At 37.1% G+C, this 18,948-nt stretch overlaps 1 protein-coding gene and 1 pseudogene across 3 annotated transcripts; both read right to left on the bottom strand.

Annotated features, from left to right (window-relative positions):
- Positions 1 to 11,218: 11,218 nt before the first annotated feature.
- Positions 11,219 to 13,048, bottom strand: LOC113749870 (annotated as a pseudogene).
- Positions 13,049 to 14,199: 1,151 nt separating this feature from the next.
- On the bottom strand, positions 14,200 to 18,773 carry LOC113749765 (ankyrin repeat-containing protein At5g02620-like). 3 transcript variants are annotated; one of them, XM_027293605.1, is made up of 8 exons: positions 18,758 to 18,773; positions 17,989 to 18,301; positions 16,681 to 17,160; positions 16,448 to 16,597; positions 15,828 to 15,905; positions 15,558 to 15,605; positions 15,027 to 15,463; positions 14,200 to 14,932 (listed from the first exon to the last, which is right to left on the bottom strand). In XM_027293605.1, the coding sequence occupies exons 2-8, from the start codon at positions 18,251 to 18,253 to the stop codon at positions 14,318 to 14,320; spliced, it is 2,073 nt and encodes a 690-aa protein (XP_027149406.1). In that variant the 5' UTR covers positions 18,254 to 18,301; positions 18,758 to 18,773; the 3' UTR covers positions 14,200 to 14,317. The 3 variants fall into 3 exon arrangements, with proteins under 3 accessions (XP_027149406.1, XP_027149405.1, XP_027149404.1); XM_027293604.1 differs by lacking the exon at positions 18,758 to 18,773 and adding an exon at positions 18,421 to 18,436; XM_027293603.1 differs by lacking the exon at positions 18,758 to 18,773 and having other exon boundaries at positions 17,989 to 18,387.
- Positions 18,774 to 18,948: the final 175 nt, after the last annotated feature.

The following is an 18,948-nucleotide window of genomic DNA, read 5'->3' on the forward strand; positions in this document are numbered from 1 at the left end:
AATAATTGGGTAACGCGACCGACCCAATTAACCCATCTACCACCACTCAGGTCATTTCACAAATACATTCATCAGACAAAGCTTTCACCTGTCACAAAAATTCAAAGCAATGTAGCACATGTTCACAAGCAAGATGGTTAACATCCCGACAGCATAAAACGCTGAAACCCGCAAGCGGGATTCTGAAAGTGCTGGTAATTACATAGTCAGCAAAAGCAAGAATTTCCTTCCTGCACCACTCAAAAGGTCCACTACTTAGCAATGACAGACAAAGGTGGTCCCATATTTGAGCAAACAAAACGGGCAGTCCGGCATAAGCGGTTGCTTCTTCTACAACTCATTTTGGACCTTCTCCCCCAGATTTGAACAAAAACAACCACATGACAATGGCAACCCAGTGGATAATCAAGTACATCCTTAGCTTCCTTACTTTCGATTGTTGGCACCTTGAATTTTCTTTCAACCTATCCAACTCAGCTTCCATCTTGTTCATCGACCTTAGCAGTCCAGGTATTATTTCTTTTGACCTTTGACACATCTCAGGATCAACCCAATCCCAGTATATGCAGCCTCCTTGTTCCTAGTTTGACAAGAACATTATGTTTGCAGACAAGATTAGGTGGCTGCAATTCATACAAACCCAAAATAAAAAACAAGTATAAACACAAAACCCTAATTTCCCTTACTCTGTACTTGGCACATCGACAAAACCTTCTTCCTGGGTTCATGGCAGTCCATGATGTCATCATCAATGTTTGCTTTCCACAATCACAAAATTGCCTCACCATTTCTCTTTGTTTGTTGAACCATGCGTTGGGTTCTCCTTTTCTTCTTCCTGCCCTGTGGATAGCAGAATGACAGCTTGGGTCTCTCAGCATACCGACCTGAAGTGCCCTTTTATGATTTGGATCGGGTCTACATTATCCATCTGAAGTGGGTAGCATGGAGGGAAACTTTCCCTCCATATTTCACCATTTTTTTTTAATCTATATATGTGATTTTTTGTGAATTTTCATTGTTGCCCTCAGTCAAAGGACAGTGTTTGCCACGCACTTCGACCACCAACGGCAATCAGGATTCTGTCAACAATTTTCCTTAACTGGGAGCAATTCATAAGTTTAGGGATTTAAGTGTCCCATTTTGAAGTTAAGGGACTGAAGTGGGTAATCGCCCAAAGTTTGAGGGGACAAAGTGGAATTAACCCTATTTTCGAGCATGAATAACTTATCATTTAATAGCCTTGTGGTGGGCAAGTTTTGGCATAACATTGGCCAAAATTAGGTTATTTTTAAGGGTTTGTCTAATGACGGTTCTATCTTTTTTTTTTTTTTTCTGAAACGTTAGTAGACTTTCATAGATCTAGTAAAAGAGTTTACATGTCGAGCAACGGCTCGTTAAGCTGTACAACTTGTGTTCAAAAACACAGAGGAAGTGATGCTTCCTCATCCAATAAAATGCCTAAGGCATATAAGCTAGCATTAGCACTAGCAGAACTATCATCATTCTTATCTAAACAAAAAGAGCACATTCGAAACAATGGCTTTAAACAAAATATGTCCTCTAAGATCATTGTTAACCTGCCATCCAACGCTTTCCCAAGCAATATTTGTCTCAGCACTTCTTTGTTTTGGACCCTTACTTTGATGTTGCGCCATCCCCTATGCAACGCTTTGCATAACACTAATCTGATTGCTGCAGCCGCGTCCATGTTTTTGGTTCCATGACTTCTGTCCTTTAGTGCCCATGATTCTGTTGTGTCATGTGACCATGTCCTGATCTCAACCCCTATACCTACCACAGCAGGTTTGAGTAGGGTAGTTGTTGTCACTGAATGACGGTTCTATCCAAATGGGCATTCGTTAACATATACTTCAACGTATACTTTTTTTTTTTTTTTTACTTCAACGTATACTTCATGTATCATATTTTTTTATTTAAAAATATAAAATTAATTAGAAAAAGTAAATATATGAGAGAAGATAGATAAGATAAGTTAGGAAATGATGAGAACATGGGATCAACAATGTTCAAATCATACGTTTGGTTGATCCATTGAAGCTCAACAAACCCGCATCCCTTCCTTAGTTTTAGTGTGTTTATGTTAGTTATAACTGCTAGTAACTCATCATGTTTGAGCATTTTCTTAGTGTCGTTTGTTTGAGTTAATTCTAGCAATATTCGTTGGATACTAGTGTTTGGATTGTAAATTATTTGAAATATTTTTACTGTAGCACTTTTTGTGATGTGATGTATGTGAGATAAAAAAATAATTGGGAAGATAAAAAAGTGTATTGAAAATTATAATGGTGATGTAAGCAAATATATTTGGACAAATAATCTCCTGTCCAAACACACGTGTTAGTTAAGAGTTAACTTGAGTCGTTAGTTTGATGGAAATACACGGCTAAGGTCATGTTGACCATAGTTGAGCCAATTTAGAGTTAAGTTTAGGGCTGCAAACGAATCGAGCCGCTCGCGAGAATCGAGCCGCTCGCGAGCCGCTCGAATTGAGCTCGAGTCGAGTTCGAGTCGGCTCGAATCGAAATTGAGCTCGAACTCGAGTTCAAAATATTAAGCTCGCGAGCTCGAGTATATATATATATATATATATATATATATTTTTATTTTAAGTATATATATATATATTTTTTATTTTAAGTATATATATATTTTAAATTTTAATAGTAAAATTACATATATATCCTTAATATTTTATTATTTATTAAGAAAAAATATTATTTTATTTATTTTTTAAAAAATAAAATAATTATTTTTTATTTTTTTCGAGCTCGAAATTGTCAGCTCGTCAAGCTCGAGCTCGAACTCGAGTTCAATGAAATTATGTCGAGGCTCGGTTCGATTAGATCAAAACTCGACTCGACTCGACTCGTTTGCAGCCCTAGTTAGGTTTTATTAGCTTTAGCCGAACTAGAGTTAGATTTCAGAGTCTTGTAAAGGCTATAAATAAGTCTTAAGTTTTTTTTTTATGTTTTTATTATTAGACATAGAATAAGAATTTGAGAAAATTTCAAATTTCTTTCTTGTGAGAAAGAACTCTTTTGGCTTGTGAAAGCCGACCTTGAGAATTTTAGAGTAGACCTAAGATGATCTTCAACTTATCAATCATAATTGCTTCGATTGTGGCGTCGTTCTACCATCTTAATCTTTCTTGAGCGGTCCAAGATTGATTAAGGACATCCATCCCAAATGTTGAGCCTCAATTCTAGATCCGGCTTTGTGGTTCACGTTTTTGATTCGTTTTGACGTATCGAGAATCGTATTAGTTGGTATCAGAGTTAGTTGGAGGTATCAACATTATATCATTTTTTGTTTTGTTTATTTTCTTGTTGTCTTCTTAAGTTTTCCTTGTTTCAAATTTGTCTGCGTTTGTTTTGCTTGTGTCGTTAGGTTTCTTGCTAGGGTTTCGTTTGTTTCAACCTTGTTGTTGGAATTTGTGTAGTCCCATTCATGTCTTGTTTTGTATTTTTGTCCGTTTCTGTATCTTGTCTTGTTTGTGTCAAAGTTTGTCCGAAGTACCTTGTGTTGAGTCGCTAGGGTTTGCATCTTTTTTAGTTGTCCGTGTTTCTTCCCTTACTGTCCGTGTGTTGTTTCTTTGTTCAAATCATGTTTTGTCTTGTTTCGTGTTTGATTGTTTTGTTTCGTGGAGTCTTGTGTTGTCTAGAGTCAAAAATAACAAAAAATTTCTGGTTGTACCTCTTTTCTTAGATAATCCGTGGCTATTTTCCTTGTGTTTCAAATGTAATCTATGGCTGGTTCTCTTGTTGATTGGAAGTACTTGTAGTTCTGAATTTCTAGACCTAAAATCTTGAATTTCTTGAACTTTCTTGAACAATTTCATGAAAATCTTGAAGTTCTTGAGTGGCAAAGTAGGGTTTCTTGAGAATTTTGAATCAAAGTTTCCAAATCTTGAACTTTTGAAAATCCTAAGTTCATTTTCTTGAACTTGAAGTTGCGGCATTCTTGTTTCTTAAAATTTGGTGATCCGAAGTGAAAAGAAAAGAAAGGAAAAAGAATCTGATCAGTAAAAAAAAAGGGAAACACAATCGGATCACAACCTAGAGTTTAGAAACAAGAAGACAAATTTGGAAAACCAAAGTTGACTTGAAATTTGTTTCCAAATTCAGGACTTTTATTCCTTGTTGGGTTTGGTTTACTTTTTCCAACTGCAAATCCAAAATATACTTAGAAAACATCCTAAAACAGTAGCTTGCTTCTTAGGATTGAATCCAAAGCCATTTGGATTAGCTTCCAAAATTTCCAGCAACAAACACAATCAGGTAGAGTCATGTCTAGGTTCCAAAAATTTCTACTGAGTTGAGCGTGATAATGAGATTGTGGGGCATGAGGTAAAAATCGAGAGAAGTGACAAAGAAAAAGAGAGTGAACATTCAAAAGAGTTGAGTGGAGAAAATCCTACAAGTGAATCGGCCATAGTGGAAATAAATGAGAGAAAGCAAATATTTATTGCAAAATCTAAGGATGTGAGGAGAGCTTATGGTTTTACTAACGATATTAACTTTGCTTTGGTTAGTGTTTCTTATTTTGTGTAGGTTAAGCAAAGTGTAATCGCATTAATCTTAAATTGTTCCATTCCTATATTCATTGGAGAGTTAAAGAGCTTTCATGGAGTTTACGTCTTAAGTGTTGTTTCTTGTTGCTATCAACATATAATTAATCTCTCATCTAGGGTTAGTTTACTTGTTGATAAGCCAAATGTCATTTCAAAGGCGTAACTACACTTGAGTTTTGTTCTAAACTTCCATATTATTTAGATAATGATGTTCCATACTTTCATTGTCAATTTTTTGGTCTTTACATGATGAAATTTGTCTCTTATTTGCAGATTTTAAAGCTTTCCATTTTTGTCTTGTTCCACCTGTGCAAGTTGTGACGGCTAAACAACAACTAGTGGTGGATTTTACAACTTTGCACAACCAGATTTGGGGGTTTGCTAGCCTAATTGAGTATTGTTATGAAGATCCTTAACTAGTAGATGCAAATGGTAAATTTTCGAGTGATTTCACATCTACAAATACTTATTGGGTGACTCCTTGCATAGGTTCAGATTTCACAAACCATTCCAAAAGGCTGATTCGAGCGCTTATGGAAAATGGTTATAAGGGACAAAGAGCAAAGTGGCTCTATAACCAGCTTCGTGCGCATTGGTTCATACCTTTGTTGAAGACTTTACTTGTGTGCTTCTTGCAACTACATAAGCGACATGTGATAGGGTGTTAATTGTTAGTAATTTTATTGTTAATTTTCCCCTTTGTCCTTACCAAATATTGTTTTAATTATTAATATCTACTTATATTTGGTATCTGGACCTAATTTCAGGGAATGGAACAGAAAATTACAAAAAAAAGAGGGACTTTCTGAAGCAAATTACTTCACACGTGGGAGTCTTCTGCAAAGCTCTATCAACGTGGCCCACAAGAAGGAATTCGGCAGGGTCCCACCTTTGGTACCCTTTTCTCTTAATTTGGCAAAAACAACTAGGGGGTATTGAGTCATTTTTAGCTTTGGAAGGAAAGAAACGTAGGAAGCTTTGGCAGTTGCTTGTTCCTTATCCGGCGGGACCACGGAGAGAAGTGAGGCAATTTGTTTTAGATTAGGAAACAATTCTTTTCCTTTGGTCGGGCAATTATTCACGGGTCGCTGCTTTATCTTTGGGAATTGGGAGTTTTTCCCGTTGTTCTTACTTTATCGTTTTTCCTTATCTCAATTTCGGTGACAATGGCCGCAATTACTTCTGCAATTTTGCATGGGATTTCCTCCATGAAGATGAACTAATTCATTTTTTCTAGTCGAAGATCAATTTGAGAACTCGGTTCCGAACATCTGTGAGATCTAATTATTTTACTTATTTCTTTTATTTATTGGTATTTGTGCGTTTCCTGATTTAATTGCTTATGCTTGTTATGTTATTTGAATGTCAAGGGCCCGATATTCGAATTAACTTAATGATCTAATGCCAAATTAATTGATTGAATCCGTAATTGTTCAATTGATTAATACCAGTGGCGACTAGCGTGATTGGTTTCATGTTAGGGAAACGTATGATCTAATTTAAACAAACCCTCGTAGCGTGTTTGTTGGTTAGGGTTGGGCTTTTCTAATTATTAATGCAATCGAGTAATTAAATCCTATGGTCGTACCTAGGGTTATTTCTTGGTTAGGGAAGTAGTTAACGGTCGTACCTTGACTATCGAGAAATTAAGGAAAGGCTGGTTGTTCATCGCGTGTATGACAACTATAACCAATCTAGTAATGAGTAATTGAATTATCTCTGTATCGATGATCAGTTGAATGGACCGTGTCTGAAAAGTTGCACCTTTGGCTAGAGTCGTATTGGTTATTGATTAATTCCTGTTTATTTCTATTAGTTGTTTCATTAGTTAGTTAATTAGTTATTTTATATTTTTCAAAAATCCCTCATGCACTGAACTCTGGAAGAAACGAATTATCCCCAGTCCCTGTGGATTCGACCCTGCTCACCGCTATATACAAAATTTGTATTTTTCTTGAGTAGGTAATTATTATTGCACAGGCTCGACACCCTGTCAACATGCAACTTGGTATGTTCTCACAAAGGTGTTGCCTGAGCTGTTACATTCTTTCCAATATATTGATTTGTGGGCAAATTGCTTTCAAGAGGAAGGGAATGGTGAGAACATGGGATCAATGATGTTCAAGTCATACGTTTGGTTGATCCATTGAAGCTCAACAAACCCGCATCCCTTCCTTAGTTTTAGTGTGTTTATGTTAGTTATAATTGTTATCAAGTCATCATATTTGAGTGTTTTCTTAGTGTCATTTGTTTGAGTTAATTCCAGCAATATTAGTTGGATAACTAGTGTTAGTTAAGAGTTAACTCAAGTCATTAGTTTGATGGAAATACGCGGCTAAGGTCATGTTGACAATAATTGAGCCGATTTAGAGTTAGGTTTTATTAGCTTAAGCTGGACTAGAGTTAGGTTTTTGAGTCTTGTAAAGACTATAAATAAGTTTCACGTTCTTTTACATTTTTATTATTAGACATGGAATAAGAATTAGAGAAATTTTCAGATTTCTTTCTTGTGAGAAAGAACTTTCTTGGCTTGTGAAAGCCAACCTTGAGAATTTTAGAGTAGTCCTAAGGTGATTTCCGACTTATCAATCAAGTAATCATCTTGATTGTGGTTAGGGATGGCAATGGGGCGGGGGTGGGGCGGGGGAGCCTTCCCCCATCCCCCGCCCCATTGTGAACTTACTCCCCCCGTCCCCCGCCCCATCCCCCGCCCCTTGCCCCCCACCCCCGCCCCGCCCCCGCCCCATTTCCCCCACGGTCCCCCGCGGTCCCCCGTTTCATATGCTTTGATATTTCATATGGGTTTTCTACGGTGGCAGCAGAGTCAAATTATCCATTCATTTTTCACATATTTCAAAGAATATTCAGCAACTGAACTACCAAAAAAAACACAGTGTACAATATAAAAACCAATAATAAAAAACAAGTATAATATTTGTCCTGCAAAGCCTTTTCCCCTAATTATTTGAAGAAGACCAGAACTAATAGAAACAACAGGACAAAATTTTTAAGTAAAATATTTGTGCTCTAATTATTTGAAGTGAAATATGCACTCTGAAGTTCCAGGCCAAGTCACGCATGAATCATGATTAACCAAAGCCAAATGAAACAACCAATCAAACTCCATCAGTTAGAGTTCTCAATCTACCCATAAAAAAAAATGCCCAAATGAACCAACCCAAGTCAAAGGAAAAGACCAGAAACAACGGGACAAAATTTTTAAACACCCCGTTCCCGTCCAAAATGAAAGGCACAGGTTTTGGAAACAAATCTAGAATTACAGAGCTTTGCCACTTACAGCTTCCTCAAGCCTCACAATCTCAAACTTCAATCTGGTCCCACATTAATGGAATTGATCTGGTCACAATCTCAAACTTCAATCTGGCCCCACATTCAATCTGGTCCTCACAATTACAGAGCAGCATCCAAGTGAGGTCTGCCCAGGTGCTCCAGCCGGAACGTGTTGGGGAGGAATTGGAAGCAGGTGAGGACGCTTAGGGAGTCGGCGAGGAACGCGAGCAAGAAGAGGAGCACGACGGGGGAGGAGCAGCGGAAGAGGAAGAGGGAAATAAAGAAGGCGTAAGCAGCGCAAGTTGCTCAAGCTTCTTCCTGATGGGCTTAAGAAAAACAGGAAGATGGCAAAAGAGATGCCCAGTGAGGATGAAATTTAGGGTTGCCTGGTACGTGTATATGTGTATATACACGTGTATATGTGTATATGTATATATATATATATATATATATATATTTTTTTTTTAATGCGGGGGACGGGGCGGGGGATGGGGCGGGGGAATGTACCCCCGTCCCCCGCCCCGGTTTTAAACGGGGGAATAAAATTACCCCCCGTCCCCGCCCCAGCCCCCGCCCCACCCCCCGCCCCGACAGTCCCCCGCGGGGCGGGTGCCCGCCGGTCACCCGCCCCATTGCCATCCCTAATTGTGGTGTTGTTATACCCATTTTAATCTTTCTTGAGCGATCCAAGATTGATTAAGAATATCCATCCTAAACATTGAATCTCAATTCTAGATCCAGGCTTGTGGTCAACGTTCTTGATTTGTCTTGGCGTATCGAAAATCGTATCAGGAAGGTATAAATTAAATGCAAAGGAGGTTGTTAGTATGTGTATATATATGATGTTAAGTGAATATTAATTGAATGAATTTTAAATATGTTAACGAGTGGCTAATAGGCATCTGCTAGAAAAACACTAATTTAAAAAGGATTTGTGTGACAAATGTATGTTACATTAGAAAAGTGGCTAAACAAGAGTAATAGTAGATAGCAATGTTAAATTAGGAAAGTATTTAAATGAGAGTCATATATAGTGAGTGTACATTCAAATAGATTCGATGTTTCTGTATTTAGGGATGGCAACGGTCCCACCCCCGCCTCCCATCTCTCGCAGGATAGGGGTGGCAATTTCCGACACGACCCAAAAACACGACATGAACCTAATACGAAATTAATGGGTTTGAGTTGAGGTTTCGAGGGTTTGGGTCAGAATCGGGTCGAACCCGATGAACCCGAAAAGAAAACAGGTCGATTTCGGGTCAACCCGTAGGTGACCTGATATGACCCGATATGACCCGTTATGACCCGATATGACCCGTTTACGAATTAAAAATAATTTAATAAACATAAAAATTATTTTATCTAACTAAACTAAGTTATTGTTTTTTTTCAAAGGCATTAATTACTTAATCCTAAATGAATTTATTTAACTTGTGTGAAGTTGAAATTATTATATTTGAACAAATAATATATTATATTATTTTTTACTGTTATACTGTTATAATTTATTTTATATTTGGTTTGGGATAAAACACTTTTACGGTGTTTAATTTAATTTAGATTTGGTTTGGAATTATTTATTTAAATTTTTATTACTTGATTATGTAATTAATTTTGTGAGAAATTGATTTTATTAGAAATTACAGTGATAAATTAATAAATTAAAATTAAGTTTCGGGTCATTTCGGGTTGACTCGCTAACCCGCCAACCCGAAATTTTCGGGTTCGTGTCAGGTATCCTGACCCGTTTCGGGTTGGTGGGTCAGGTTCGGGTCAGCGGGTTTTCTGTTATACCCGGATCTCAATCCGACCCGCCAACCCGAATTCGACCCGATTGCCACCCCTATCGCGGGACTAATAAAAATTTGTTGTATAATTTTATTATAGTCAAATTTTAACAAATAATCAAGTACTAACATATCAATACATCTCAAAATTATTATCTATTGTAATTTCACAATTGAAACTCATAAAAATAATCAAACAAAAACTATTTGAATACAATCCAATATGATGAAACAAATACAACTAAAATAGTCAAATTTTCACTTTTGATACAAATACAATCACTAAATCATTATTGTATTTTTGTTGACAAAAAAGTGTTGTTGTATCAAGTGTAATTAGGAATTTAGTATAAATATATTAGTAAATTTATTATAACTAATTAATAATTTCTATTAGTAGACATGTATAATTGATAATATCAATTACATATACTAATATACAATATATAATATATATAACTAATAATAATATTATTATAAATTTGTAACTAATTAAATTAAATATTATATAATAATTATATACATACATATATATGTACTTATATATGTATTAATTTTTTTAACGGGTGGCGGGATGGGGATCAGGGCAGAGGAGCCCCGTTTCTAAACAGGGGGAAAAAATTCCCTTGCCCCGCCCTGCCCTACCCCCACCCCATTAGGCCCCGCGGGGCGGATGCCCGCAATTGCCATCCCTATATGTATTTATCACGGTCCAAATCTGATTGCATCCCTTCAGTCCAATTTGAGTCTATTTTAATTTTTTTTATCTTGAAATTAACGGTTCAGATTGGCCTAAGAAGATGCATGATAGGACCATGAAAAGCAATAGAGTAGATTATAGAGGATCTGTGCTCATTGCTAGTTAAACACGAATGTTTGATCTTAAGCAAGGCATAAGTTAACCTTTGCACCAATTTATCCTAAATTTTCAAATAGATAGTCATAAAGCCACTAACTCCCAATCCACTTGAGACCTTATTATTTCTGCATTTGACTATATACATAATAATAACTTAACTTGGAGTCGTTAAAATAAACAAATGGTTTATTTAACGGGTGTTCATAGGGCACTTGTATTGTACCGAAACATATCTAATCCAACTCAAACTCTTTCTACGAGAGCCAAGGGCTGATTTGCCACACTTCAGCAGCATACTATTTTTCCAGCATACATTTCTTGGTAGATCTCCAAATTTTTTAGTCACCCAATAACAAGAGTTTGTTTCCATACTAGGCATCTCAACAACTCGAGGGCTTGAAAGTGCACTTTTTTTCTTTGACGACCTTCCTTGCTTCCTATAATTGGATTATGTAGCTTGTCATTTAATGAAGTTTAGGCTTCAATGGATGTGATACTAGAGGTATATGATATCATGTATCACACCAACATATTTCTCCATGGATCCAAGCAGTCCAGTGGGACTGCAATCATAAGGAAAAGAAATCAGACATACTGTTGATTTCTAAAGCACAAAGTGCAAAAACCAGACAGTGAGTGGATTTCCTGCAACTTAATTTCCTTATATGGAATTGTTGGGAAGTAAAGAAATGTTACCAGTAATGCCTGTAATAGTGATGTTACAAATTAAACAATGCAAAGTCTAGATAATAGTAGTAATTTTTAACTGAGTTGACAACAGTTAGTGAAGAAGACAATCAATACCAAGAACATTAGATCTGATGATGGACTGCTATCACCAAAACAAACTAAACCACCTAACTTGAAGCTTGACTCAGAGCATTAGTTGGTTGTTCATAATCTGTTCACAGAAATATCTGCAATAAAGCGCCCAAACGAGATTAATGAGGAGCCACCATCCATCAATGCCTTTCTACCCTTTTCTCCTAAATCTTTGACCCTCTGTCTTACTGGATTTTCAGAATCCATTAACCAGTTAATGGCTTTCTCTATTTTATCTGCCACTACAATCTCATCAGAGTTTTCAAAGCGGTAATCCAATGTCAATTCTACAGCTAGTTCCAGATCCTTCACCAACTGAAATGCATTAGATTGCTGCTCACCATAAACAGGCCATGTTGCAATAGGTACACCATTCCACAAGCTTTCCAGGATAGAATTCCAACCACAATGAGAAACAAAGCCTCCAACTGCATGATGTCTCAAAATCTCCACTTGTGGTGCCCAACCACACACCAGTCCTCTATCCTTCGTCCTTTCCAGAAACCCTTTTGGCAGAACATCTGAAAAATTGGCGTAGACTTTTGGTTTTGCAGTGAAGTCTTTTGGTGGTGAAGGCTGGACAGACCACAAGAATCTATGTCCACTCTGCTTTAGAGCAATTGCTATTTCTGCTAACTGGGGTGGCTCAAAACCTCCAATGCTTCCAAAGCAGAGAAAAACCACAGACGACGAGGGCTGATCATCAAGCCATTTCATAATCTTTCGATCAGACTCAGAAAGCTTTTTTGTTATGTCAAGGTTTATCACAGGTCCAACTGTGTAAACTTGAGGTGATTCCTTATCTGATGTTAGAAAATTAATGGCATGGGATTCTAATTCTGCAAATGTGTTTATGATGAATCCTTTTGCCTTTTGAAACCGCGTACCATGACTTATGAATGACGAATAACCACCATGTTTATTGAACAGAAAAGATGGTAAAACTCCAGAGGGTACAAGGTTAGCAAATGCTGGAATCGGGATCAGAGATGCTAAATTCAGTTCCAATCAGGGAATGACGAATTGGGAGGTAAAGAACAAGGCCAAGAAACGCAGCACTTGAGGTGCAGAAGACATAAGAAGGAATACCAAGCTCATTCGCTACATCAATCATTGAACTGCAAAATAAATCAATCACTAACCCTGCAAGGTGAGTTCCTGATTTGGGCAGAACATGGTTAATTATTGCATCTTTGACAAGACACTTATGCTTCTCTATGTAAGCAGCAAAGTAGCTCTCATTTGAACTCTTCAATTCGGAAGGTGGTGGATCTACCTTAGGTAAGCTGATGAATTGTATATTAGAGCTACTAACAGAGGCAGCCAATTCTTGAATGAAGGAATCAAGATCTAGTGATGATGACTTCATGAGTAGTACAGTTACTGATATTCCTCGGTCAACTTCAGATAGGCGCTTTGCAAATTCGATCTCGGAAACAATATGACCTCTTCCTGGTGCTGCAACAAAGACCAGCTCATTCTTCATATTTTCAGGTGTTAAAGTTTTAGGAATTCTTGGTTCACTTTCTCTTGGGGGAAGCAACAGATTCAGGCTGTGTTCTGTGCTGATTGGCTCACAACCTCAAAAACTGTGGCAAAGAACGATGGAAAACGGTGAAGTTTCCGATTCCATCAGTTTCCATAGGATTTGACCTTACTTAAGTTTATTGCAGTAAGCCTCCCCAAGGTTTACTCTCATTCGCTGGTTATCCCTTAAGGTATTTTTTGAGCCAGTTCTAATCCCTCTATTAAGTGTTACTGTTCTGTATTTACCTTGCTATAAATAAGATGCAACATGCCTAGTTTAGGAGCACATCCTCTGTTGCCAAGTTTCAGTACACAATTGGGGCACCAGTGACCAAAAAGTGGAAATTGCACATGTGGTCAAAGGATAATAAAATTTGAAAGCAGATAGGGTTTATGGGAAAAGCTTGCACCTGTGGTCTAACTTCTTAAAGTTTGATCTTCATTAGTCAACCCCTCCCCTAGCTTTTTTGTTTTTTCAAAGTTGTGGAACAACTTTTCTCCCTCAGATAAAGTCGGTACTTGCGGTCACTGGAAATATTTGGACGACGTGATTGAGGTACATACCTTTTACAAAAGTGCAAGAACATTTGAAATCATGGGTAAACTATTAATAACTCTCTCGTAGTTTCATCTATAACCATATTATATTCTAACATTTTAAAATATTCATTTCACCTCTCTACAATTTTATGTAAATTAAAAATTTAAAGAAAAATAGTCTATGTAATGTCATAATTAGTTGAAATACCAATATTGCTTTTACTTAAATACTAAATTAAACAATGACTTAGCCAGCTTGTACAAAACCATAAGAGGACTGCACAGATAAATACAAAAATTATAGGAGATAAAGTGGATATTTACACAAATTATGAGGAGTTAAGTGGATATTATGATTTTATCATGCGCACCTTTTAAAGCATGTATGATCTAATTGCCGTAATTAATTACATATTCAATTCATTTTTCACTTTACGTAAAACTATAAAGGAGTTATGTGGCCATTTATAAACTTTATACATAATTATTGGGGGGGGGGGGTTGTTACATGTAATTTACCCTGAAATCATTGATCAATTAAAGGTACAAGTCTAGTGTACCCCAGTTCATGGCTGTCTCCAAAATATCTCTGAAATCTTGTAATCCTGCTTGAATGCTAGTGGTCTTTACTGAAGCTTTAAAAATCATAATGGATTTCCAAGAGGCTAGTATTCCTGAGAATTGTAAACGCAGAGAGAGAGAGAGAGAGAGAGAGATATCAATAAGGTGTTGCATTCAGTAGATAAGTCTTCTTTAATGCTCAGCTAAAATGGAAGAATACATTTAATGAAATGGAAAGACCTGGATTTATTGGATGGAATGACTGTTGAAGTAGTGAGTACAATGAAAAGAATACATATGAATCCAACAGTAGTCCATAATTATTTTCATTTAGCTGATCTAGAAAAGAACATCTGTAGGTTCCTGGGCAAATATTCCTGAACCATAACTTGAATGAAACATGTCAGCTACCAGGGGAAACTGAGAAAATGCAAATAACAAGACAGGAATACAAGCAGCTAGCGCCACTGGAATGATAATCCATGCTATCTTATGGCCATGTACAATTGAAAAGCTTGCACTAAAAGCTATAAGCATGGAAGCTATGGAGAAGAAGAGTGTCATAAGGCCAATGATCAACCTCTTTGGTAATGTTTCCATGAAATCTACTTCTGCATACCGTGAAGTGAGAATAGACAAGAACATCAAGATTGAAGTCACTGATGAGAAGAGAGTAAGTGCATCGGATATGGAAAAGATTATGAAAGCTTTGTCTTTGAGAAAAATTGGTGTGCCTGTCTCATCATTATTGCCTCCAGGTACTGTGAAGATGGCTGCAAACATCACAGTGGTTATGAGTGTAGCAACAAGCATACATGATGAGGCAGTATCCTTCATCCACCTTTCTCCACTTTTAAGTAATGCCTTGTGCTCCTGAGTGAATAACATATGTGGCATTCGTCCTTCTGAATCCCTCATCTCCTTATACAACGGTTGGACATTCTTCTCTACCTCCTTTTAATGGTCAAAGTAATAACATAGTTAAACAATTACAGAAAGCAAGTTAAATCTAGGAAAGTAGACAACATGTGTGAACTAAGTCAGTTACCTTAAGCCATAGTAACTCTCTCTGCATTTGTAGGGCTGCTCCTGAAACTATGTTTAATCTATTTGGGGCTGCTAACTTAGCAGCAAGGTGTAATATGTTACTGTTATTTGTGCTTTTGTAAGATGTAATCAAATCTTTAAGAGCTCCTATTTGGTAAATTAGTTTAAAGATCCTTTCTTGGCGGTGTATGACTGCAATGTGAAAGAAGCTTTGGCTTTGTTCATCCACCTTCCAAATGAGATCAGGATAGGAGCGCAGTAGCTCAACAATGAACTCAAAGTTTCCACACTCCGCAGCAACAAAAAGAGGTCTTGATGGACCTCTGAGTAACTTCCCAATTTGCGAGTCATCCAACAACATAACCTGTTTCCAAATGCATTTCAATAACTCGAGAGCTTGGAAGTGCTTCAGTTTTCTCTCAAATACTTCTTGGATTCCTAACATTCGTAAAACAAAACCTAGCCCACTTAGCTGATTCAAGTCAGTTGCTCAAAAAAGAAAAAACAAGAACTGTTGTTAACAATGCATTACCTATCTTTTCTGTTGCACGATGAAGAAGTCTATCGAACAATAGGTGCGCTGCAAAGATATATTTAGGAATATGTTCACTAACTGTAAAATAGATCAAATGCTGACTGATACTCAGTTTTTACTTTATAATGCTGAGTTCCCAGAAAATGGAGATAAATAGAGTAGTTTCTTGGAGCAGAAAATACTTGTCTCTCCCTTAGATTCTGTCAGTCAGAAATTTTATCCCCTCCAACATATGGTGTAAATGTATACGCTTCAGCATTTACTCACCTCTGGTACATTTGTCATTCTGGTCTACCGTCTTGCTAAACTTATAAGAAGATTTCTTCCATAGGTGCAGTTTGACCCCTGAGAAAATATCTTAGCACATGTAACTGCTTGGTGACCACTAGTATAATTGGTTCACATGAAAATGCATAAATTCTGACTGCTAGTTTGTTTTCCCTACACATAACTAATCTTCAACACCATGCCAATAATTGCATGATAACTGCACTGGTGTAAAGACACTTTGTCTTGCATATCAAGGTTTCATTTTAGCAGTTTCAGTGCATGTGTGAGAGGAAGTGAGTGTGCAGGGCATACCATGACCTTGCATTCTTATTCAGAGTTTTCTATTCCTTTAATATTTTCTTATAGTTGGCATGAAAGGAAAGTTGTTCTGAGCATGGCTTACTACGGTAGAAATGGCAATGCTTGATAACCTTATTCATTTATACCATAGACAAAAGAAACATGTCAAAACAAATTTAGTCTTCCATAACCTGAAATTTCAACTGATTGAAAGTAATAGATTTGCTGGACGAACTTGAATTGCAAGACATACTTTTACTAGAAAATACACAAAGGAGACTATGGTTGAAGGTGTCAATGGGAATAGATTAACCTACAAGGGTAAATGCATCTCTGCCAGACTCCCAGTCCATTCTTGGAACAGAATGCTGAAGGCTTTCGTGCCAAAACATGAAGTGCTGTCTCCCCGTTAGGATCACGTTCAACTGCCAATTCTGGTTTGCATTGAATTATATGCAGAGCTACATCTGAGGACAGCAAGGGAAACCAAATGAGCCTTATCCACTTACCCTTGGAATTAGTCAAATATTAAATGATAATATTGTCTTACCATATAGATCGGTACTTATAGTTGCAATAATCAGGCTAACGTAGTCTTCTTTGGTTAAACATTGAGGATCAGTTACTGACACAAGATACCACACCATATCTCTATAACCTAGTAAGGCTGCCATGTGAAGGGGTGTAACTCCTTTACTACCCCTCACCATTGGCAATTCATTATTCTTTGCCACCATCAATTCTGCAATCCTTGTAATTCCAGATGCTGCTGCAAAGCAAAGTGCCGTGTTACCAAATTTGTTTTGTGCAGCCAATTCTGGTGGATCCATTAATTCAACCAACTCCTCAACAAACTTGACTTGTTTGGCACCAGCAGCAATGTGGAGAGCTCTTTCCCAGCCTTTAGTGATTGTTGCGGTTAAAGCCCCAGGATGCCTTGTCATAAATGCTTTAGCCCTTTCCCAATCACCCTTAAGTGCAGCTTGGTACAAGGGTACGTAAATGGTAAGATTTTTGGCAGATGGAGTGCCTGCATTTCAAAACCACAAGAGTCATAAATATAATCCACTGATCCTGGAACTTAGCACTTTTAAGAGCGCCAAAGTTGCAGTCTAAACACACGCCAAAGGAATTTTCTTTAGACTAACTGCAAAAATCAAATTTTGGTGAAATAAATGGAATTTATTCTACTTGTCTCCTGTCTGAGATGTATTCAAAACATTAATCGTCCAATAGCATAGTAGGTTGCGTCAGAAGTTCTGCAAAAGAACTCTTAAAAGACTTTACTCACTCAGGAATATGAAAAGTCTGTGACAAGAGTGATAGACTCAATGGTATACACCAAGGGTAGATTATATCCTAATTATCAATCCCTTCATCCCTCTTCCTAGAATGAGGTTATATTCTTGCTGTGATGAATTCCACCTCTCCCACTCTTTTTCCTGCCCGCAGCCCCACGCAAACACTGGCCACACAAACAGCCGCTTCAGAAAAGAACTTGAATAGAAACTCTTTTCTTCATTGTTCCATTTGATAATGCAACAGAGTTAATTGTAAAACAACCCCTCAAGTGGTTGTTTGTGATCCGACTAATCGTTCTTCCCAAGCTCCTAACTTCAGAACATGCATCTTTGTACCCTAACAATCTATTAAGATTAGCTTTTTTTTTTCCAACAAGTAATGCTTGACCATAATCTTAATCATACAATATGACTTGAAAAATGTATAGTGTTGAAAGGCAAAATATGAACAAAAATGCCATACATTGAAGACAAATGAGAAGGGCTTTCGGTAAATTGTGTGAAACAGAAGCATAAATTCAAGAATCAAGAGCAAAATTGAACAAGAAATACTCAACTGGCTTCCCAGTATGGAGGATGGAGCATCTGTGCAGAAACAGTCCTATTATCAAGTTCCATCCCATTCTGGATGATGTGATCAGATTGATCTCCAACGGGTACATTGTAAGAAAGCAGAACCGAAACAACATGTTGTGGAATGGTGGCAGTAGCATAGCCGGTTGCCTGATCAGAAGTTCCTGAGCCTGGACCAGAGAAGCTCTCAGGGAAGCATGATTGTATCGATAGAGTTCTTTCCAATTGCAGCTTCCTCACACCTGCCATTTTCTTTAACAACAAGCTTAACGTGGTAAACTTGTAGTTAAGTTAGTCCTGCGTTTACTTCACAGGTATAAATCAATGTGGCAAAAGAAGCAAAAGCATTTTAGAGATCGTAGGAATGAAAGGTTTAATAGAGCAAATGAACTGAACAAGTCAACCAAGTCACTTACTGGAAATTTCCTTTCTGTGTACTGTTACCGAGTTAGGTGATAACTGATAAGGCATTTTTAGAAACTTTTTTCTCAAAATAAAATTGATTTTGAGACTTTTTGGATCATTCTAATTGGGTCATATTAACTCAAGTCATACTAATCTTGACTTTGTTAATTGCGCTATTAATGCGGACATTTGTTGATCATAAAATTTATGGTTGTTTACAAATTAAAAAAAAAAAGAAGAGAGAAAATTTTGAGAAAATACGAGAACTTTGCAGGTTTTTGCTTTGAGATAATGAATTTAACAAAGAATGAAAGACACTAAGCTGATAATTTGGTATTCATTGGAAACCTTTGCTTTCTTGGCTATTCTCCAAACCAAAATAAAGTCTATCACTTCTTTCTTATATCTTCTTCCTCCTTTTCTTTCCTCATGGAGGAGCCAAAGTCCAGTCTTCATGGAATTAAACTTTTGCTTACTTTTCTCAGAGCAAGTAAAATAGTTTCTCATACATACAAGTGACTAATAGAACAAATTTGGAC

This window comes from Coffea eugenioides, chromosome 10, assembly GCF_003713205.1.
Source record: "Coffea eugenioides isolate CCC68of chromosome 10, Ceug_1.0, whole genome shotgun sequence".
In the NCBI taxonomy this organism is placed as follows: Eukaryota; Viridiplantae; Streptophyta; class Magnoliopsida; order Gentianales; family Rubiaceae; genus Coffea; species Coffea eugenioides.

Bases quoted from the DNA above. Each gene is read 5' to 3' on its own strand.
- LOC113749765 (XM_027293605.1), bottom strand. From the start codon at position 18,253: ATGGCAGGTGTGAGGAAGCTGCAATTGGAAAGAACTCTATCGATACAA. The intron at 17,161-17,988 runs GTTGAGTATTTC...TTTGAAATGCAG, and splicing joins TCCTCCATACTGGGAAGCCA to GCACTCCATCTGCCAAAAAT. The intron at 16,598-16,680 runs GTAAGACAATAT...TGCTGTCCTCAG, and splicing joins TATAAGTACCGATCTATATG to ATGTAGCTCTGCATATAATT.